The 23,955-nt window shown below is 44.2% G+C and overlaps 1 protein-coding gene across 1 annotated transcript; it reads left to right on the top strand.

Annotated features, from left to right (window-relative positions):
* Positions 1-19,291: 19,291 nt before the first annotated feature.
* Positions 19,292-23,193, top strand: SLC25A4 (solute carrier family 25 member 4). Its single transcript, XM_004579009.4, has 4 exons — positions 19,292-19,558; positions 20,781-21,267; positions 21,757-21,897; positions 22,735-23,193. The coding sequence occupies exons 1-4, from the start codon at positions 19,448-19,450 to the stop codon at positions 22,890-22,892; spliced, it is 897 nt and encodes a 298-aa protein (XP_004579066.1). The 5' UTR covers positions 19,292-19,447; the 3' UTR covers positions 22,893-23,193.
* Positions 23,194-23,955: the final 762 nt, after the last annotated feature.

Raw genomic sequence — 23,955 nt, 5'->3', positions numbered from 1 at the left:
GCTTGGGATTCTACACCCATATGAGAGACCTGGAAGAAACTCCTGGCTCTTGGCTTTGGACCAGCCTTGCTCTGGCCATTGCAGCCATCTGCGGAGTGAACTAGCAGATGTAAGGTCTCTTTCTCTCTCTCTTTGTAAACCTGCCTTTTCAAATCAAAGTAAATAAATATATATTTTTAAATAACCTTCATGTTAATAGTCACTGTAACTATTGAGGCTGGCACTGTGGCAAAGTGACTAAAGTTGCAACCTGTAATGCTGGCATCCCATATGAGCACCTGTCCATGTTCCAGCTGCTCCGTTTCTGATCCGGCTCCCTGTTAATGCAGCTTAAAAAGCAGCAGAGATGGCCCAAAAACTTTGCCCTACACCCACACAGGAGACCTAGAAGAAGCTCTTCACTCTTGGTTTCAGTTTGGCCCAGCTTTAGTTGTTGTGGCAATTTTGGAAGTGAACCCAGTAGAAGGAAAAATCTCTTCCTGACCCCAGTTCTGTTAATTCCCATCTTTAAAAAATGCATTTTTGCTGTTGAATCATTGACATTGTAGTACCTTCTTGGCAGTCCTGCAAACCCAGTATAGAAAGGCCATGGAAAGCAGGGATTTTTATACATGTCTGGAGAACGCACTGGTCTGGAGAACACACTGGTGTTCCATTTTGCAGAGGCTCAATCTTAGATACCAACACATCCACGTATATTGTCCCAAATATACTCAAGAAGACATGGAAAGCTGCTCATGGGTTACCAAAAAAAATCTAATAAATAATTTTAATTATGAAAACGGAAATTAACCTCCTTTAAGTAGGAAAGAAAAAGCTATTTTGGGCCCGGCATGGTGGCCTAGTGGCTAAAAGTCCTCACCTTGAACACTTTAGGATCCCATATGGGCCAGTTCTAATCCTGGCAGCTCCACTTCCCATCCAGCTCCCTGCTTGTGGCCTGGGAAAGCAGTTGAGGATGGCCCAAAGCCTTGGGACTCTACACCCACATGGGAGACCTGGAGGAGGCTCCTGGCTCCTGGTTTCGGATTGTTGCAGCACCGGCCATTGTGGCTCACTTGGGGAGTGAATCAATGGATGGAAGATCTTCCTCTCTGTCTCTCCTCCTCTATGTATATCTGACCTTGCAATAAAGATAAATAAGTCTTAAAAAAAAAGCTATTTTATTGGAAAGGCAGATCAGATTTACAGAGAGAAGGAGAGACAAATCTTCCATTCACTGGTTCACTCCCTAAATGACCACAGCATCCAAAACTGAGCTGACCCAGAGCCAGGAGCCAGGAGCCAGGAGCTTCTTCTGGGTCTCCCATATAGGTGCATGGTCCTATGGCTCTGGGCCATTCTCTACTGCCTACCTAGGCCATAAGCAGGGAGCTGAATCAGAAATGGAGTAGCTGGAACATGAGCAAGCAGCCATATGGGATACTGGAGCTTACAAGGTAAGGATTTAGCCATTGTGCCATTATGTCAGGCTCCTGACTGCTACACTTTTGATCCAGCTCCCTGCTTACAGTCTGGGAAATCTGTAACAGGTGACTCAAATCCTTGGTCCCTGGACGCATATAGGAGACCTAGAGGAAGTTGCTGGCTCCTGACTTCAGATCTACTCAGCTCTAGTTGCTGCAGCCATTTGGGGAGTGAGCCAACAAATGGAAGATTTTTCTCTGTCTTACCTTAGTAAAATTTGCCTTGCACATAAGAATAAATACATCTTTTTTTTTAAATCATGTGGTCATCTCAATGGATGAAAGAAAGCATCCTATGAAATTCAGCACACCTTCATGGTAAAAACTCTCCAAAAAATAGGTATAAACGGAACTTCTCCAAAATCACAAAGCTTACATAGTACAAACCAATACACAATCTCATATGGAAAGAAGAAAAGCTAAAAGCATCTCTCCCCTTGTCTGCACCAAACGATGTCTACTTTCACCACTCTTATTCAATATAGTACTGGAAGTTTTAGCAAGAGCCATTAAGGAGAAGAAAAGAGGAAAAAAATTAGAACAGAGGGAGTCAAATTATCCATGTGTGCAGATGACATGATGTTAGACATGGAAAAACCTGAACACTCCAAAGAGCTATTAAAATTGCTAAATCAATTCAAAGTTACAGGTTACAAAATAAACTTTAAAAAAAAACAGTAGCTTTGTATGCTAATGATGAGCTCCTAGAAATAAAGATGGAAATCCCATTCACAATAGCTACCAAAAAAATCAAATATGTAGATGTAAATGTAACCAAAGATCTTTGCAATGAAAATTACCAAACATTGATGACAGAACTCAGCAAGAGTACAAAAGATGAAAAGAAATTTCTTACTCATGGATAAGAATCTATAACATTAAAATGTCGATACTACCTAAAGCAATCAATGTAATTCCTACTTAATAATGAAATTCGTTGCAGAATCAGAAAAAGCAATCTCCAAATTTGAATCAAATCAAAAAAAATCCAGGAAAGTCAAAACGACCCCAATCAAGTAAAATCAAGGTAGAGGCATCCCAGCTTGACTTCAAGGCATAATGCAAAGCTACAGTCAATAAAACAGCACGATACTAAAAACTAATACATCGATCAAAGAAACAGAATAGAGAACCCAGAAATAAGTCCACATACACAGCCCAGCCTACCAATTTGTGAAAAAGTTGCTCAGACAGTGGAGGAAGGGGTTGAGTGGAGTAAGACAATTGAGAAATAGGCAAAGGACTTCAACAGACATTATCTCAAAGAATACAAATGGTAAAAAAAAAAAAAATTTAAGTAATGTTCATCACTGCTAGCCATCAGGGAAACACAAATGAAAACCACAGTGAGATATTGCCTCACCCCTGTCAGAAAGGCCAAAAATCCAAAACATACAGACCAACAAATGCTGGCAGGATGTGGAGAAAGGGGAACTGTATACACTGCTGGTGAGGATGTAAATTAGTGAAGCCAGTGTGCAAAACTGAAAATTTCTTTAAAAACTAGAAACAGACTTGCACTATTACCTAACAATCCCATTACTTGGATACATACCCAGAAGAATTGAATACAATAACTCAAAGGGATATTAGCACCATCAGTTGTAGCAGCCCTGCTCACAATAGCCAAAATTGGGAATCAACCAAAGTGTTCATCATCAACTGAATGGATTTTCAAAAAGCAGTAAATAAATACATAATGGACTATTACTCTGCTATAAAAATTAAATTCCACCATTCACAGCAAAACGGACACAACTGGAGAACATAATATTGCCTGAAATAAGTAAGATCTAGAAAGATAAATATTGCATCTTCTTAATATGTGGGAGTTAAGCTTTTTCTTTTAAGAGAAATGTCTGTATGTGTCAATACTGCTGCAAATACAAATTTGCAAAACTTTATTCAAATCGATGGTTAAGAATATTATGCTAGGAAGTAACTGGATGAGTGGAGATTCCAAGGTGGACTATGTCAGCCCACGGACCTTGGAAGGATTTCCTCAACGTTGACGCAATGAAATCAACAGCATCTCAGAACTATCAAAACCACTTAAGCAGCACCCTCGAAACATGCTCCACATCGAGGATCCTGGGTAACATCAGGTGGTCATCCCCCATTCGTGGGTACTGATGCAGTTGGGCTGCTGGGAGAGGCCCTCTTCCCTTATCTTCCCCCTCTTTCCCCCACAAAATACAGGCAGAAAAAAAGGAGATTGGAAACAGTTGTCTCATCCACTTCCAAAATAGAAGCAGGCAATCCCTCCTGCCTGTAGGTTTTGCTGGACAGATTAAACACGATACGGAAGGGGTCATCACACAGTGCTCGGCATAAAGCAATGGATAAATTAAATCGGAAAGAGATCCGGCTGCCCTCAGGGAGACAGTCTAGCAGAGCAAAGGAAGGAACCTCTGGTCGGGCGGGAGGCGGTTTTCCCATCCCCAGAGAAAAAGGACAACTCCCGCCCCAGCGCGCCCACTCACCTGTGAGTCCGCGGTAAGGTGGTGGTCTCGCTACCATGTTGCTCTGGGACACCGTCTCTCTGTGACTCGGAGGTTAGTGATTGCTGCCAGGGTTTCTGTGCCCCCAGGACCATCTGCTCCCCAAAGCCGACTCAGGGTGCCGGGAGTGCGGTACGGACACAGGCCACTACCCAGGCCAATACAGCGTTCCTGGCCCAGCGCGTCTGGTTCCCAAGCTGGGGGATGCAATGGAGAACAGGCACTGAGCTGGAGAGTGGAAAGCTCTCAGCTGGGATCAGAACCCGACTCCTCTCAGCCTCTTGGAGGCCCTCATTTCCAGAGCAGACCCCTCTTCGGCCATCAGCAAGCGCCAGCCACCTCTGTCCTTCCAAGTCCCCTTCAAAGCGCCCGAGGTGCTTCAAGGCGACCAACCTCCTTCCCCGCAGGAGACCTGCAGACGCCCTACGGAGAAGCGCCCTAGGGAGATAGAGAGAAGGCCTATTTCAGCCCCACCCCAGCGCCGTGCACCCGCGGGGTCCGAGTTTCCTGCGCAAGCACTTGTGTACATGCCCAGCCGTACCTGTGGCCCAGGTGGAGACTGTGCCTGTGGAGACTCCCCGAAATGATCTGATGGGGGGGAGAGGGGAGGAAACTGCTATACAGGAGTTCATCTGAAGCTACCTCCACTCCTCCTACATCCAGCAAATCAGTTGATTTGCAACGGCTGTGCTTTCCTGCGAGCTTCTGCAAACAAGTGAAAACAGCTTGCGCAGATCTTCTCTCAGGCTGTTCTAATTAGCGTTTCTCCAGGATGGTTTTGTATGCCACTCAAGTCAAATGATCGGCTGAGACTTTTGGTGGGATGGATGGATGGATGGATGGATGGATGGATGGATGGGTGGGTGGATGGATGGGGCCCGTTGCCCACTGGTTGATGTTGGCATGTCATTTTCCGACGTGGCTGGGCTGGTTCACATTTCAGCCACGCGTGAGGATTCCAGGTGTTCCACATTCTTACCACCACGCGGCGTTCTGCTGTTTAACATAATCGTTCGACTGTGAGGTTGTGTCTCACCAGCTGTTGGTTGTATGCCAGCTTTTTTTTTTCTAGATGAATTATTTGAAATAACGAATCATTGATCATTTGAGGGACTTACAAAGAGGCCAGTTTCATATGATTCAACCTAATTTGCCTTGCCCTGATGAATAATGACTTTTTAACATCTTTTCATCTGCTTATTCTGTGAGCTCCATGTTCTTCTTAAAGCCTCCATCTCATTTTGAATCGGGTCACCTTACCTGTGTTTTTCTTCTCTGATCTTCACTCTGATCAAAAGCTGTATACTGAAGCCCTGATATCTCAAAATGGGATTATGTTCTGACCAGGACTGTTAAAGAGGCTAAGAATGTGAAGCAGTTGGACTGGGCTCTAAGGTCACACAGTTGGAATTTTTATGAGAAAAGACTAGGATACAGACACATATAATGTAGGGGCCCAGCAAGAAGGTAGCCACTTGCAGCCGCCAGTCTTCAGGTAAACACCCAACCAGATGGTGTCTTATCAAGTCCTAACAAACTGACACATGGTATAATTTTTAGTGAAAGTTCAATGAAATAAAATGCATCAATGTTTTATTGTTAATGTGATTTTTCTTTTATTTTTGTGTAAAATTCATTTTTAAATTTTTCAGTATCTTTAGAGTTTTTAAAACTATTCTTCCTTTTTTTTTTTTTTTTTTGTAATCACTGGCTTATTCCCCCCCAGACATCTACAGTGGTTGCAGCTGGGCTGGGCTGAGCTGGAAACATTACCCAAGTGTCCCCCATAGGTGGCAGGAACCTAATTACCCACATCCTCACTGCTGCCTCGAAGGGTCGGCATCAGCAGGAAGCTAGAGCCAGGACCCAGCCATCTTAAACAGTGCCTTAACTGATAAGTTATGCATTTGTCCCAATTCTTAGCTTTTATTTTTTAAAAGATTAATCTAGTTCTATTACAAAGTCAGATATACAGAGAGGAGGAGAGACAGAGAGGAAGATCTTCCATCTGTTGATTCACTCCCCAAGTGACTGCAATGGCCAGAGCTGAGCTCTTCTGAAGCCAGGACCCTAGAACTTCTTCTGGGTCTCCACGCAGTGCAGGGTCCCAAGGCTTTGGGCCATCCTGGACTGCTTTCCCAGACCACAAGCAGGGAGCTGGAAGGGAAGCAGGGCTGCCAAGATTAGAACCGGCGCCCATATGGGCTCCCTGCATGTGCAAGGCAAGGACTACAGCCGCTAGGCTACTGCGCCAGGTCCCCCATTCTCAACTTTTTTTTAATGAAGACAATAAAACACATAGGTTTTAGAGGTCCAGTAAAATAATAAGTGATTAAGAACCAATATCATGGTTAATAAGGAAATACAGAAATACGAAAATGAATAAGCAGAGGTTTTCTGTTATCTGCACTATTATTTAAAATTTTGGGGTGCTGTTGGCCAGTACAATCAGGTAAGGTGACATGGCAGGTCAAGCTGCCTGCTATGACACCCAGTTAGAGTCTGGGCTGCTCCGCTTCTGATCCAGCTTCCTGCTAGTGGCCTGGGAAAGTCAACAGAGAGTGGCTCAAGTGCTTGGGCCCCTGCACCCACACTGAAGACCTGGATGAAGTTCCTGGCCCCTGGCCCAGCTCTGGCTGTCCGGGCAGTAAATCGGAGGATAGAGAATCTCTCTGTTTTCCTCACCTCTCCCTTGTAACTTGGCTTTTCAAATAAATAAATCTCTTTTAAATAAAGACAAAGATCTTTCTTTTTAAAAAAAATGCTCCAGAAAGATATGTCCAAGTCTTAATTGCTAGTGCCTGGAAATATGACCTTATTTGGAAATAAGATATTTAGATTTAAACAAGATCATACTGGATTGATGTAGGCCCTAATACAACAAATAGGGCCTTGTAACAAGAGGGCAGTTTGGATGTAGACACACACAAGAAGGAGCATACTATGTGAAGAAGTAGAAACAACTGTCAAATCAGAACACCAGGCAACAATGGAATCAGAGGTTGGAGTGGAGCATGTAACAGGTAAGAGAGCCCCAAGAATTGCTGGTAAGCCCCGGGAGCTGTGGGAAGACCAGAGTACCCTTCCCTGCAGTCCTCAGGGAGAGCAGGGCCCTGTCAACACTTCAACATCAGACTCCGAGCCTCTCTAGGGCTCTGAGAATCAATTTTCGCTGTGTGAAAAGATCCAGTTTCCACTACAGTCATTCCTTGGTATCCATTGGTCCCCAAATTCATAAATACTGAAGTCTCCTAGATGACAAGTATAGAATTTACACATAACCCGTGCACCCCTCCCAAATCAATCATCACTAGATTACTATTATACCAAATATAATGTAAATGCCATGTAAATAGTTGACATGGTGTTTAGGGAATAATGACAAGAGAAAAGTCTGACTATTCAGTACAGGTACAATATTTTTCTGAATAATATCAATCTGTGGATGATGCACCTGTGGATAGGGAACCTGCAGTTCCGGAGAGTTTACTGAGATTTGTCACATCAGGCCTACAAAAGCAATGCAAAGGTAGGATCCCTTCTAATGATGGGATCGTCTAATTTCACATGAGGCTATAGCTGTTATTTCACAATATCTAAAATCTCTGTTTTTAGATATGTAAGATTCCATCGTAATATAGCTCCCCGTGAACCCTACTATCTGCATGATGTGACCATCTTTTTACTCTCGATATTATTGTTTATGATATTTTCCCTATCTCTTTATGGTTAATCTTTTTGTTAACATTCACTTTGACTTTTGAAGTGCATGTCTTGCAGCAACACCTGTTGGAATCTTGCTGTTTTTCCAATCTGGAAACGCCTAGCTGGCCATAGCTCTTTTGGTTCACTACTTCAAGGTCACAATTGGATATTTTCAAAGTATAATTTTTTTAAAGTAATGGTTTCTCCTTAATTTTGTACACTGCTGACAGGGGTTTTAGTTTTGTTTTGTTTATTTTTTGTCTGTTTTGACAAAAATGAGAAAACCTAAACAATATTTCAAAAGAGCTGTACGTGATCTCCCTCTTGTGGCCACTTCGAATAACGTTACAGAAGTCAACTGGTACATCAGAGCTGAATTTTTCCCCAAGTCAAGGATATTTGGCAGTCATAACTATTTCCTGTTAATTTAGCTTTAAGTGATTTCTGCAAACAGGCACACATTGAAATATGGTTCTGATAAACACCAAGGGTCTAAATAAGCCAGGAGGAGAAACTTGTCAACTTCAAAACCTGGAAAACTAGTAGCCACCTAGAATAACTAATAAATGCACACTTATTAGCTATCTGACTCAGAAACACATATAGTGAGTTACACAGGATATCATGGTATGTAAGTAATGGAAATGAGAGCTGTCAACAAGCAGAAAGAAAGTAGACTGAAAGCATAAAATGAAGTGATGGAAATAAAAATTTAAAACATTTGTGACTTCCTTTCAATTTATAATTAGTTAAAAATAAGATTCTAAAAATATTAATAGTCAGGGCTGGTGTTGTGCCAAAGCAGATAAAGCCACTCCTGTGACACCAGCTTCCCACAAGTACACCAGTTCCTGTCCCAGGTACTTCACACACAGTCCAGCTCCCTGGTAATGGCCTGGGAAAACCAGCAGAAGACGGGCCAAGCGTTTGGGCCCCAGACACTCACATGAGAGACCCCAAAGAAACCACTGGCTCCTGCCTTCAGACCCACCCAGCTCCACCAATCGTGGCTTTCTTGGGCGTGAACCATCAGATGAAAAATTCTCTGTGCCTCTCCCACACTCCCTGTAACTTTGCCTTACAAATCAATCAAGCAATCATAATTTTTTTTAAAAAAAAAAAAGGGCAGTGACGATCATGATGAATGGAAATGGATCCGACCTCTGCAGCAAAATAACAGGGGTGTCAAGTTAGCATTTCTTTCTTTCTTCTTTTTTTTTTTAGTTAAAAGGGGGGAAAAAGCACAGAGATTACAGAAGATATATCTGAGATAGATCCAGTGGTTGAAAGGATGGAAAGATAAACTAGGCATATACAAACCACAGGAAAGTAAGAACTGTACTTTTAATTTAAAAAGAATTTGGGGCCCGGCGGCGTGGCCTAGCGGCTAAAGTCCTCGCCTTGAAAGCCCCGGGATCCCATATGGGCGCCGGTTCTAATCCCGGCAGCTCCACTTCCCATCCAGCTCCCTGCTTGTGGCCTGGGAAAGCAGTTGAGGACGGCCCAATGCATTGGGACACTGCACCCGCGTGGGAGACCCGGAAGAGGTTCCAGGTTCCCGGCTTCGGATCGGCGCGCATCGGCCCGTTGTGGCTCACTTGGGGAGTGAATCATCGGACGGAAGATCTTCCTCTCTGTCTCTCCTCTGTATATATCTGGCTGTAATAAAATGAATAAATCTTTAAAAAATAAATAAAAAAAAAAAAAGAATTTGAAGGCAATATGCTATCAATGAAAGGGGCCACAAGTTAATGATATCAAGCTAAATTCAACATTATAATTCAAACCTTGAATGCCTTTAAAAACAAAACCGTGGATGGACATTTTGTCATACTCATTAAGATGTCACTTGGAGCACTACATTTCACTTTGAGAGCCTGGTTGGAGTCCCAGCTGCATTCCTGATACCAGCTTTCTGCTAACATGCAACCAGAGAAACAGCAGATAATTGCTCAAGTAGTTGGATTCCAGTTCACCGACATGGGAGACCCAGATTGACTGCCTGACGTCTGGCTTTGGGCAGCCCTGACCTTGGCTGTTGTGAGTATTCAGGGAGTGAGCTACAGAATGGGAGCATTAGATTTGTGTGTCTCTCCACCTCTCAAATAAATAAAATAAAATTATATAGTACATGTTTTTTAAAAAAACTTCAAATTAATAAAGGACATTTTGGCAGACCTCCTGAGAAACACTGATAGACCCACCACTAAAGTGGCTGTTTTATGTGGCAGTCAGAGGTGAGAGAAAATAATATGTCTGCTAATGATAAAATTCCATATACCTATGGTTCACAGTTCTACAGAAACTCACAGTGTGGCTTAGATGCTTTGCTGTTGAAAATTCTTGAGAGCCATTGCTCTAGAAATTGAAATACATTATTTCCGTACTCATTCAGCAGGCATTTGCTGAACAACTCTTACATTTAAGCTATCATGGAGCTCATACTTAAAAGAGTAATCTGTGGTTTTGCTTTATTGTAGCCACTCAGACATGCATAGGCTGGGGCCAATTCAGTGGCATAACAAGCTAATCCTCCACCTGTTGGATCTGTATTCTCCATATGGGTTCCTGTCTTGGCTGCTCCACTCCTGATCCAGTTCCCTGCTTGTGGCCTAGGAAAGTAGCAGAGGATGCCTCAAGTCCTTGGGACCATGCAATCATTTGGAAGACCCTGAGGAAACTCCTGGGTCAGCTCAGCTCCAGCTGTTGTGACTATTTGGGGGAGTAAACCAAAGAATGGAGGATCTCTCTGTGTCTCCTGCCTTTCCGAAATAAATCAAACAATAAGTTAATTGAAAGAGAAATAAATAAATACAGGCTGCAGTTTCGGAGAGATTTGCAGAGAAAACTTCCTTATAGCACTCCACATCTGAAACATACATGCTCTCCATTACATTGGAGTCTCATGGAAGACATGCCCTCAGTGGGATAAGAACAGCAGAGAGTTCTGAAACTCCTTTGCTATGTGGTCTAACCACCGGTGTCTAGCATTTCTTCTCTTTCTCTCTCAGATGAATTCTGTGAGGCTGCCGCTGATGTGTGCACTCAAATATCCCCAGCCAATAAGGGGTGCTTCCTGCCTCCCCAGGCGAAGGCCGAACCATCTGCCCTGCCTATCTCCCAGGGAATCACACCCACCGGTATGTTGCTCTTTGCTTTCTCTCTGATCTGATCTTCTCAGGTATGGGAAAACCTTAAGCAATCTTTGGAAGGGTGGGAGGACTGAAAGTTTTGCGTTCCCTTTGCTGTTAACACTTGCAAGTCTTTATCTTCCTTTGGGAAGTCTTTTTCACTTAAATTTTTTTTTAAGAGTCAGTGAAGAATTTAACAAAAGAAACTATTTTGAAGAAATGGAAATCAACACAATATCAAAACCCGTGGGTTGCAGCAAAAACAGCATTGAAAGGGTTATTGACCTTATAATTGCATTAAGATTACCTTCTATCAGAGAGAACATTTGGTATTTGTCTTTTTGGGACTGATTTATTTCATTGAGCAGAATGGTCTTTAATTGGCAACATTTGGTTGCAAATTGAATAATCTCAATCTTTTTAATGGCTGAGACCTTTGGGAATTCTGATGCCAAGAATAGACTATCTTCTCCACTTTCTGAGTGGTGCATTTTCCCATGGCAATAACACAAGAGTTGAGCAGCTGTTTGAAGGAAAGGGTTATGGAATAAAGGAAATCAAATGGAAAAAAGCTCTCGCACATTAAAATAACAAAATATTATCCTTCAGCAGTAGAAATGACAAAAAATGTCCTCTCTGATAACATTTTAAAAAGAACAGATGTATCTATTCCCATTTGAAAGGCAGATTTTATAGAGAGAGAGAGAGAGATGAAGACAGACAGGTCTTCCATACCCTGGTTCACTATCCAAATGGCTGCAAAGTCAGAGCTGAGCCAATTTGAGGCCAGGAGCTAGGAGCATCCTCTGAGTCTTCCACATGGATGCAGGAACCCAAGGACTTGAGTCACCCTCTGCTGCTTTCCCATGCCTCAAGTAGGGAACTGGATTGAAAGTGGAGCATCCAGTTTGGACTCTGTATGGTGTAAACTTTTAATTAGGGAATCTCAACGGAGCTTGAGCTGTGGTTATGCATCAAGGTGAAGGAATTCATGATGGGGGAAGGGTTTGGGGTGAAGGGGGGTGAATCCCAGTACCTATGAAATTGTGTCATGTAATGCAATGTAATTAATGAATAAATGAATATTAAAAAAAAAGAAAATCAATTTTAATGCAATCAGTGGCCAACTGAAAAGATAAATCAGAATATAAATAATTATTACCAGATATTTCAAGTATTTTTTAAAGATCACAGTTTGGAAAATACTGGATTTTGTGTGTCTAACAATATTACATTTATATAATTATGTGTAAAATATAAACATTTAATGTAATTACATAAAATTGTGGCATATAAACTATATAATTATTTTATATGATATATATATAAAAAAAAAGAAAGTGGAGCATCCAGGACATGAACCAGTCCCATGTGGAATCCCAGCACCTCAGACAGAGGATTAGGCTGCTATAGCACCACTTGGCCCCTTCTGATAACATTTGTTAAACCTTGACTTTGATAATATGTATAAAGCAAATGTTTTAAATAACTAGGATGAACTCCTAAACCCTCGGGAAGCCATTTCAAAACACACTTAGACAATCATCACGTCAACTGGCTGTGCTCCCAAGGCTGCATGCCACTGACACTGGGGGATGTCAATGCCAGGAGCCGGTGTGTGCTTAGATGGACCTCAGCAGAAGCTTGGCAGCACTGCAGCAGACTGAATACGCTTCCTGCAGTCCTCGTTAGAGTAAAGGGTGCTAAGGTTGTAAGCAGAGAAAGAAGGTTGACAAGCCATCTCTAGAGAGTAAGCGGGCCTGTCTGTGTTAGCTGGGGATGGGCTGTAGGAGCTGGAAGCAGCAGTAGAAATGACAAAAAATGACCTCTTCCTTTTTGAAGGAATCCTTGTGATCTCTTTTCTATGCTTCAGGGATTCCTGTCCCCACCCCAACATTTTCCAAACAATAGGACCTAAAAATGCTTTAGTGAGGCTTTTTGCTTCATAAACATCTATGAAAGGTTAAAAATACAAGTTCTGTAAAGGGCAGATGTTAAGTATTCTCACCTCAAAAATGATTAACTGGGCCTGGCACGATGGCTCAGTGCCTCAATCCTTACCTTGCGCTCACCAGAATCCCATACAGATGCCGATTCATGGCCCAGCTACTTCACTTCTTGTCTAACTCCCTGCTTGTGATCTGGGAAATCAGTAGAGGATGGCCCAAAGCCTTGGGATCCTGCATTTGCATGGATGTCCTGAAGAAGCTCCTGACTCCTAGTTTCAGATCAGCTCAGTTCCGGCTGTTGGGGCCACTTGGGGAGTGAACCAGCAGATGGAAGACCTTTCTGTCTCTCCTTCTGCCTTTCCAATAAAAATAAATAAATTTTTAAGAAAATGAGTATGATGAGTAATAAATTTGTTAATTAGCTAGATTTAACCATTCCACAATGTATATGCACTTCAAAGCATCATGCTATGGTATAGAATAAATCTATATAAGATTTTTCTGTCAATTAAAAATAATATAAGGTAAAAAGCAACACCGTTCTGATGAAGGTGACTTAGGAATACATCCGGGCCTTCACTTGGACCCTTGTCCTTGCATGGAAACAGCTTCCAAGGCAGAACAAGCAGTTCTGTTCTTGACCTGTGAGCTTCTCCAGGGCAGTGATCTTACCCTGAAGAGTGTATGCTACCCAGTGCAGGTATTCAACAACGCACGTAGGAAGATTAGGAGAAAAAATAAAATGAATGAATGGAGTGTACATTGTTCAGATCATTTCAATTTGAATGGGGAACAGTGGAAGGAAAATAGATATCCAATGGAGTTAATCCTTGAAGGGTAGGAAAAGTTTCTAAAATGAACAAAATGAGGGGAAAAAAGGGAGACATACTGCACATTTATAATGTCCTGTGACATAAGCTGACCTCTGGTAGCTGGAGGGTCTGCCTGAATATTTGTGATCTGTGAAAATGTGATTAGTGTATATGTGTCTTCTAATAAGGACTTTATACAAAGACAATTCACTGTGAAGAGTATTTTCAAGTCGAGTTGTTGTTCTAATTCATTAAGCTAGCCTGTACAAGAATTGTGGAGAAATATTTGCTGGTTGTATCTTGTCCTTCCAAAGCAGTGCCTCCATAGGAATGTGTCAGCCTGTTCCTTTGACTGACACCCAGCAACTCGCCTATGTTCTTGTTTGTGGATCCGCTTTGCTTAATGCTGATACTTAGCATGTGCACAGATAGTAGTGGCGTGTTCTAACTCTTGGCAGTTTCGGATGCACATTTGCACACAGGCATGGCATTTTCAGTGAATCCTTGAGAGTTTTATTTTATTTTTACTCAGGTAGCCTGCCTTTCACTCTCTAGCAGCTCCCACTCTCCATTCTCAGTTTGGTAAGATACTAGTTCTGCAAAAGCTCCCATCCAACAGGCAGAAGCCCAGCTCAATACCCTACTCTGACTTTTACACAGCCCTGTCCTCCCCAGCCTGCAGGATCCCCAGCCACATTTAGAAGTGGAGTTTTCCTCTCTTAGCCCCCAGATGTGCCTTGTCCATTCTCCCGCTGGCAGAGAGCTGCTCAGTCCTGGGCCTGGCCCATGGACACGTGTTGTGCCTGGAGCCATTCTCTGCTCTGCTTGTGTAATTGATACCTGGGTCTTGTGATCCCAGGCAGCTCCTGCCCCTGGGGGCATCTGAGGCCTTGCCTTTCTGAGAAAGTCTGTGGGGAGAGAGGACTGGATACAAGGGTTCCAGGCAAAGCCTCGTGTCAAAGATTCCAGCTATAGCTCTCTCTGCCCAACAGCAGAACTGGAGGGAAGCCCAGGAGAAATATATCTTCCATTTGGATTGGTAAAAAGAAGTATAACAGAGATGATACTATTTCTGGGATGATCCTGCAAAGTTAGTATTAATTTAAATGTGTTAAAACTCTCCTGGTGACATTTAAATTATCAAGCAGATTGAAAGCAAAAATCAATCCAGATACATAATAGGTAAAACTTTTTATCTTTTAAATACTTTCAGAATCACATAGCAGCCTTTTTTTTTTTTTTTTTTGAGTTTCCCTTTTTTATTTTGGCAATCTTCACATTGTTGATTAGGGTAAAAACTTACAAGGGCTAAAGGGAATATTGAGAAGCCCCACCCAGTCTCCCACCCACCCCAGGTCCTGGATGTAGGGCATATTCTGAGATCCTTTCTCAAGTGGTCCCGGTAGTTCACCAGTTATGCATTGCTGCCAATCTCGCCACTCCAGACACAATAAGGCTGTTGAATAATCTACTGGTTGACATAGTCCATCATAGAGTCTCCGTTTGTCCAGTGTTTCGCTGCCAACATATAGCTGTGGTGGTTGATTGACCTGTTCTATCTTCCGTCTTATTCTTGGTTAAGGTTCTGAGTCCACCATTTCAGTTGAGGGGATCCCCAAAAAAACTTTGAGGTGTTCCCAGACCAGATTCGTATATGTACTAGTAAGTACCTGACCTGGCATAGTCCATCTCCCCAATCAGCTGGTGGTTGCAATTGCTGGGTTGATTCCATCTTCAGTCCCGACTTCCACTGGAAACAATGGGTGTTGCAGTCCATCCTGGTTCTGCTCATCCCATACTCGGCCATCACACAAACCGGTGGAAGCTGCAACCTAGTCAGAGTGACCCCCAATAACCCCCACCAGGCCCATCCCTGCCCTGATTTGCCAGTATGTGTAGCAGACTAGTTCAGTCTGCCCCATATCTCATTTGGCTCTCGTAAATGTCGAAGGGTATTGGAGCTTAGTTCCATCCAACCAACTCAACTGTCCATACAGTTGAGTGTTGATGTTGTTGAGTGCCTCTCTGCTTAGCCACCCCAGCTCCTGTCCTAGTTATTTTGTGCCCTCCCAAGGGAGTGGTAACCCAAGAGGGAGGAGCCCACTATTTCCTTCCCAGGTCACTCTCACTCCCGGATTATGCTCTCTCCAGGTGGCCCTGTGGTTGGACTTGACAGTATTAGCCCCTAGTGCCAGCTTCTGTTCTGGTTAAGCCTCGACAGCTCTCACCCCCTCTAGTTTTGTTGGCACTAGTAGGAACAGTCCGCCCATCCTGGTTCTTCCCTATAGCAGCCTTTTTCTATGCTCAACTAAATATCTCATATATGGACATTTAAGAAATCAAAGATATTGAAAAATGTTATGAAAACTAGAATTAATGCTATAAGATAATATCAAGAAGATATTATAATATCAAGATATAATATCAAGATATTATAATATCAAGAAGATATTAGTGTTGAAATATCCAAGAGTTGTATGGAAAAAGGTGAAATTAGATCCTTACAATACATACTGTACTATTAAATACTTAAAGAACAGCCAGGGCTGAATACTCAACTTGCAAGGACTAAGATCCCACATGGGCACCAGTTTGTGTTCCGGCTGCTCCACTTCCCATCCAGCTCCCAGCTTTCAGCTTGGGAAAACAGTGGAGTATGGCTCAAAGCCTTAGGATCCTGCACCCATGTGAGAGACTTGGAATTAACGCCTGGCTCCTGGCTTTGGATTTGCTCAGCTCCAGCCACTGTAACCATTGCCTTTCCAATAAAAATAAATAATTAAAAAAAAGAACAGCCAAAAACATTATTCCCATGAAAAGAGGAAAATAGATAAGTATATCTATTAAGATAAATAGACTAATGTACTTATAAAATAAATACAGTCATAGCAGAGCATAAAGTATAATATCCTAATGTATATTTTCATATTTGAATAATTGGAAGAACAATTAGGGTATAATAAAGCAAATATTAAAAAAGAAACCCAAATGAAAAATTCTCAATACTGCTAATTGTCCCAATATATATAATCAGTAGTTGTTAATGTAAATACTCTAACTCATAACTGTTTAAGAAAGATTAAAAGTTTAGTAAATTCAGTCCAATTCTGTGAAACATGTACAGTTACACAATGATGAAAGAATAGCCCATTAGAACTCATAACCAAACAGGAATAACTGACTGCTACTTTTGTATTGAGGAAGTCTATGAGTAGCAAAGATGCAGCTGTATTCTCGGTGGGTTCTGATTTCTGAAGAGCAGTGTGTCAGTATGTAACAGGAGCTACACAACTCTAGACGCTTCAATGTGTCCGTTTCATGTTGAGTATATACTAAAAGGGGAAAAAAAACCCTTACAGGATAAAATGAAGCTTGTGCCAAAGTTTATATAAAAGCATTATTTTTCCATACCGACAATAAGAAATAGCTCTCTAGTAGCAAATGGTTTCAACAAGTGCTCTATATCAACAAAATCGACGGTAGCACACAATTGTAGTTATAAATGATTGATGTAGGGATTATCACGATTTTTGCAAAGATTTTTAATATTTTATTGGAAAGGTAGAGTTACAGAGAGGAGATAGAAACTCATAGACAGAAAATCTTCCTTCTGCTGCTTTACCCTCCAAATGACCACAGGAACCAGGGCTACTCCAGGCTGGAACCAGGAGCCAGGGGCTTCTTCTGGGTCTCCTACCTGAGTGCAGAGGCCTAAGCACGTGAGCCATCCTCTGCGGCTTCCCTAGGAGCATTAACAAGGCACTGGATCACAAGCAGAGCAGCTGGTACCAGAATACATGGGATTCTAGCATCACAGGTAGAGTTAGTCTGCTACACCACAAGGCTAGCCCAGATATTAGGAATATTTCGATCCATGTATGAAGAAAGTTAATCAATGAATAAAAACACTAAGATCCTTGGGGATAAACCATGACGTACTTATGTGGACTTTGCAGGGCCAAACTTAGCTAAGGGAACACTCAGCAAATGCCCCACGAGTGTTTGCTAAATGAATGTGTAGATGGAGAACAGGCACTGCTCTGTGTGTCTGTCCCAAGCTTTCATAGTGCTGAGCTTTCATACTGCTCACCTGGATTTCTGAACTGATCCTTGGGTAAACGTATGCCGTCTGTGGCCTGTCCTGTCTTGTCCTGGACCTGTGCTCCAGAGCAGTGTCCAGCCCAGAGGGACACACAGCTGCAACTCACCCAACACCTGCACTCCTGCACTCCCTGAGAAGCTTACTACTATAGAGTCTGAAAAATGAATAAACCTTTTCAAATGCACAAATGAACATTAACAAGCATGGGATTAGAATTGAGTAAAGAATTTGTAGTGATGGCTTAACTGATTAATCCTCTGCCTGCAAGCATCAGCATCCCGTATGGTTTGTGTCCTGGCTACTTCACTTCTGATCCAACTCCTTGCTTATGGCTTGGTAAAGGAGCAGAGGACGGCCCAAAGTCTTAGCGCCCTGCACCACATGGGTGACCTGGAGGACGCTCCTGGCTTCTGGCTTTGGATCAGCTCAGCTCCAGTTGTTGTGGAGAGAAACAGCCAACGAAAGATCTTTCTGTCTCTCCTTCTCTTTGTAAATCTGCCTCTCCCATAAAGACAGAAAAATCTTAAAAAAAAAAAATTGCAGTCAAAAATTGAGGGCAATCATTGTAGGAACAGTTACATTTGAAAACCAGTGTGCATTGTATGAACAGCAGGGGAGAAAGATAAAAGCTCATTAATATATTTTAACTTTGAGTACAGTCAATTTTGTGGTACTAGATGCTATCTCTGCAACCCCAGCTTCCTACCAGGAGGGGACCAATCCAGACAGGGATCCTCCGACCTCTGGAAGGTCATCAGGCCCGGGGCTCAGGAAGGCACGGGCTACTGAGGACCTTTCTCCCCAGGGGAGTGTCTTAAAAGTACTGTGGCCCATTAAGCTCTTCAGGAGGTCCTCTGAGTGACAAAGATAACCTGGTGTCTGTGTCTTTGAGCCAGCTTGCTTGGGCGGGCTGACCTAGCAGAGAAACAAAATTCTCACACACTCCTTAGCTACAACAGATCTTCCCTGAGTGGCCCCCTGCATCCAATTTTCCTCTGCACCCAGTTTTCCTTGCCTCCAGGAGCGCCAGGCACACACAATATTGGCTAACAGCGTGAATGATGGCAAGATTGAATGAAAAGACTTGAGGGAATTCGGTTGCCAGAACACAGAGGGCCATCACAGCACCCAGTGAAGTTAGAATTTATTAAGCAAAAAGCCACTGGATTTGCCAGGGCGCAGAGCTCTGACAAGGCGGAGAGCTCTAGTGAGGGAACCCGTAACAATGCATGGACGAAAAATAAGTAGAAAAAGTCCTTTGGGTTGAAACGCCTCACGTGCAGGCTCAAGTTAAAGACAGCTTTGCTCCAGGCAGCCGGTCCAGTGTCCGTCCCCAGGTCGGCCCAGGGCTAAGCCTTCGCGTGCTATAAATATACAGGGGCCCACATGCCGAGGTGACACAGTGTTCCCTCTGCTCGCCGTCACAGATAACCTGAATATGCCCTTTAGACGTCCCAGGCTGGAGACACAGCCCCCAGCCCACTCCTGCCTCCCGGAAGCTCCTTCGCCCCCGATGTCCTCTGTGGAGGAGAGGGGAATGGTGAGGGGGTGTCCGAGCACCTGCCCAGCCAATGCGCAATGCGCACGCCGGCCCGGGCCCTCCTCCTCTCGCGAGACGCCGCGCGAGGCATATAAGGAGGGCTGTGGGCGAGCTAAGCGGCCTCTTCGCATCGCTGCAGGCACGGAGACGGCGCGGTGTTGCCTGGCCCGGGGTGTAGACATAGACATAGGCGAGAGCGAAAGCGCAGCTCCTTGCAGACTGTGTGCGCCCGGCTGTCACCATGAGTGATCAGGCATTGAGCTTCCTGAAGGACTTCCTGGCAGGTGGCATCGCCGCTGCCGTCTCCAAGACTGCGGTGGCCCCCATCGAGAGGGTCAAACTGCTGCTGCAGGTGAGCAGGCGCGGGCGCGGGCGCGGGCGTGGGAGCGGTCAGCGAACTAACAGCGCAGGCTGCTGCGGCGCCCGGCTGCGGGGCCAGCTGCTGCTTCGGGCGGGCGCGGGGGGCGCGGCGCGTGGAGCCGCAGGAAATCCGCAGTAGGCCGCAGGCCGAAATGCGCGGCCTGCACTCAGGCGAAGGTGCCCTCTGCGCAGACACCGGTCCAGCGTCAATAGCAGATTGCTGGTGTCGGGTGGCGCCCCGCGGTAGGGTTTCTATATATGGAAACCCACCAGGAGTCGGTTTCAGCCTGCCAGATCCTGCGCCTGGTGACAGCACCCGGCTTCACTCCGGGCCTGTAACCCGGGGTCTCCTCAGTCTCAGTGGTCTTTTCATCTGCATCCATCTTTTGCAATAAGAACATTCAGATGGAGCATTCTTGTTCTTATCGTGTCTCGTGCATTGTGCTGTAGGTTGACACATCCAAGGATGCATTCCTTCATTCACCTTGATTTCACCTCTGCAACCTAGATGCTGTTTCCCACCCTTTTACAGATGAAGAAGCGGAGGGTTTTGAGAAATTGACTTTTCCCAGCAAATGCAGATCACCTTATTAAAAAATCGACCACATCTGCTCTTCCCTGTGCCTGGTCTCTGAATGGCCTGAGACCCCCATCCATATCCTGTGTTCCTCCGCCTGCCCGAAGGAGGAATAGTGCAATTTTCTAGTCAAACTGATCGACAGTCAAACCCCAGCAGATTGCAACAAACCCTGCAGTAACGGATTGCTCCTGAAATTCCAGGCTCTAGTGGGTCTGTTCTTCCCGCCTCCCCCGTCTCCAAATCCGCGTCTCCTTGGAGACTAGAGTGGCACCGAGGAATGCCACCCTCCGCCTGGTGTTGCCGTTGGTAGCCTTTGGCGGGAAGGTAGCTAGGAGTTTGTGTTCCAGAAAGCACCTCCCCTCCCCGGGATAGGAAAATGCAATCAATTCAAATGCCTTTCAGGTTAATAGAGGGCGACTTGCTTCAAAGGTCTCCCCCACCCCCAGCTGAGCCGGAATTGGATTTAAGGGGTGGAGCTGGTTTTTCTCAGTGCTTTTTGGGATGGTTTTTCTCATCCTTTGTTTTTAAAAGGAAATGGAGGAAGCGCAAACCTTCTTTTCTCCTGTCATCTTCTCTGCTCCCTCCCTACCCTCGTGTCCTCCGCCACCCTCTCCCTCCCTCCCTCCCCCTCCAGGTCCAGCATGCCAGCAAACAGATCAGTGCTGAGAAACAGTACAAAGGGATCATTGATTGCGTGGTGAGAATCCCCAAGGAGCAGGGCTTCCTCTCCTTCTGGAGGGGTAACCTGGCCAACGTGATCCGCTACTTCCCCACCCAAGCGCTCAACTTCGCATTCAAGGACAAGTACAAGCAGATCTTCCTGGGGGGCGTGGATCGGCATAAGCAGTTCTGGCGCTACTTCGCTGGTAACCTGGCTTCTGGTGGGGCAGCTGGGGCCACCTCCCTCTGCTTTGTCTATCCACTGGACTTTGCCAGGACCAGGTTGGCTGCCGACGTGGGCAAGGGTGCCTCCCAGCGTGAGTTCAGTGGTCTGGGCGACTGTCTCACCAAGATCTTCAAGTCTGATGGCCTGAAGGGTCTCTACCAGGGGTTCAGTGTCTCTGTCCAGGGCATCATTATCTACAGAGCTGCCTACTTCGGAGTCTATGATACTGCCAAGGGTGAGATGGGGCTGCAGTGGGGTGGGGGCTGGGGAGGAGGAGGATGTGCCAAGGGGTGATCCTATGGGGTCGCCCACTCCCAAATGTATTAATTTTGTCTTTTCTGCTCTGAGCTAACCCAGTGTAGTACGGACACATTCATAGCAAAAGGAACCCTACATGTCCTCTACTGAAATTAACTGTCCTTGAGCTGCGTGAAGAGAAAGAAGGCATTTCCGTTTTGAAGCAGCCGTAACAGTTACCAAGTTTAACTTGCAGCAGCTAAAGCCTGCAGAGCACTGGCATCTCTGGATCCAGGCAGGGTAGCAGCCAAGTCACTGTTGGCTGCTGAGTTAGCTGTGAGGTCTCCCCGCCCTCACAGGACCAGACCGGACTGGACTGGACCGGACCGGGGTGGGGCGGGGCTGGTTGTGGAATGTTGCCTCTAGTGCACCTGCTTTGTGCTGAGCAGCGGAGTGGAATCCTTTGACTTCTTGGCTCTGCCCCCAGGGATGCTGCCTGACCCCAAGAACGTGCACATTATTGTGAGCTGGATGATTGCCCAGAGTGTGACAGCCGTCGCAGGGCTGGTGTCCTATCCCTTTGACACTGTCCGTCGTAGGATGATGATGCAGTCTGGCCGGAAAGGGGGTAAGCCTGGACCCTACCCATCAATGTCTGCCTCATTTGGGGGTGGGGGCAGAGCTGAGAACACTCTGAAATGTTCCTTTCAAATGATTAAAATTTTGTGAGAAGAGAAGTTTAGGGAAAACAGATTGTAATTCATTTCCCCTGACATTCTGAAATGTTCCTTTAGGAATTTTTTTTTCTCTTAAAGAAATGATAAGCCCATCACAAATGAGATTTTTTTAGGGGTGAATTGAAAAGATCTCTTGCAGAATAGAGACCTCAGGCCCTTGGAGCCTAGGGACAATAGCAAAGGAAATGAAATCATTAGCTAGTTCTTTAAAAAAAAAGAATTCGTGAGTCCCTTATCTAGCTATCGCAAGTGTTTCTGGGAGAAGGACTTTTACCTGAAGAACATGGCCTAAAGCAGTCCATTGTGATACAAAGTTTTGACTTCCTTAGGTTGAAACATTCAAGATTGCTATTTTTAAAGTAAAAAATTAACAGTATCACATGGTTCAAGCTAGTAATTATAGTCTTTCAGTTTAGCTGTATAATTGACAGCAGAATGACCCATAACTGTCATTCGTATAAAAGGTGACCATGTAGTGTAATGTTCCCACTCCAGCCGGCTGCTTTGTGTGTTTGCCAGCCTAAATTACTTGGTTTTGTTGCCCCAGTGACTCACTGATCTTGAGCGAAAGCATTTTCAAGGAAGATGTCCAACAGAGTAATACATACAGATGGGACTTAACAATGAAGTCTAATGGCATAAAACTGGTAATCCTACACAGATGTCTTTTAGGGAGGATAAAATCTTTCCAACAGTTATGGAGCCCTTCCCACCGTTTGTTTCCACAGCTGACATTATGTACACGGGGACAGTTGACTGTTGGAGGAAGATTGCCAAAGATGAAGGCGCCAAGGCTTTCTTCAAAGGTGCCTGGTCCAATGTGCTGAGAGGCATGGGTGGTGCTTTTGTATTGGTGTTGTATGATGAGATCAAAAAATATGTCTAATGAAATTGAAACTTCAGCTCATTGGTTCACAGTGGACTTGGATCACCAGTTCACAGATCCATCATGTGGTTTAATAGGCAATTCTGGGGGGGAAGTAAAAAGATCTGGGATATGACCAGATTGAAACACCTCAGAAAAAAAAAAGGCTCATTGAGTGTTCATTAAACCACAAATGTATTTTGTATTTATTTTACATTTGAATTCCCACAGTGAATAAAGAACAACTACTCATACTTGTTTAACTAAATAACTGATAATGAAGAACTGAATGTAAAACATCAATAAAGATCACTTAATGCGCTTCTCTGTCACTGAATTCTTATTAACTGCTAAATAGATTTAAAAGACCATAAATGTGTATTTATTTAGGAATTCTTAGGTGTATTTATTTAGGAATTCTTAGGTCCTGCTAAAAGCTGTAAATGCATTTTAAGAATCTTGCATGATTAGGAGTAGATCTTTTTAATTGCTTTAGAGAATTGGGATACCTAGGATTCTGTGACAAGTGGACAATATTCATGAAAAATAATTTGTCTTAATCCTGGCTTCTATAGCAAAGTACTGTGGTTTCGTGGCTTATGCACATTAGAAACTTACTTCTCACAGGTCTATGGCCAAGATCCAGAAGCCAGTATGGTTGGGGACTGGTGAGGGCCCTCATGTGATAGAAAGAAAGTAAGTGCAGTCTCTGGAATCCTCTTTATCAGGGACATGCCCCTATTGATGAGGGGTCACCCTTATCACCTCCCAAAGGCCCATCTGCTAACACATCTCCTTGAGGGTTATGAGTTCCACATACAAGCATCCATGGGGACACAGGCATTGAAACCATACCAGCCTGTCAAGTGTTAGATGCTAGAAAAGATACAAAATGATAGGAACCTGCCCTGAAAGGAGAATCAGTGAAAGAAAGGGTGAAAGGGAATTGTTAAAGACATACAGTGCTTGATGCAATAAACTCTGGTTGAGAACAAGTAGAAGGGGAGAGATTAAATGGGGCAATAGAGTGGAAGATGCATCTTGGGCATGGGAATTGTTAGGCAGTACTTTTTTTCCCCTTAGG

This window comes from Ochotona princeps, chromosome 11 (genome assembly GCF_030435755.1).
Source record: "Ochotona princeps isolate mOchPri1 chromosome 11, mOchPri1.hap1, whole genome shotgun sequence".
Taxonomy (NCBI): domain Eukaryota; kingdom Metazoa; phylum Chordata; class Mammalia; order Lagomorpha; family Ochotonidae; genus Ochotona; species Ochotona princeps.
This window is presented reverse-complemented; position numbering and strand designations above follow the sequence as displayed.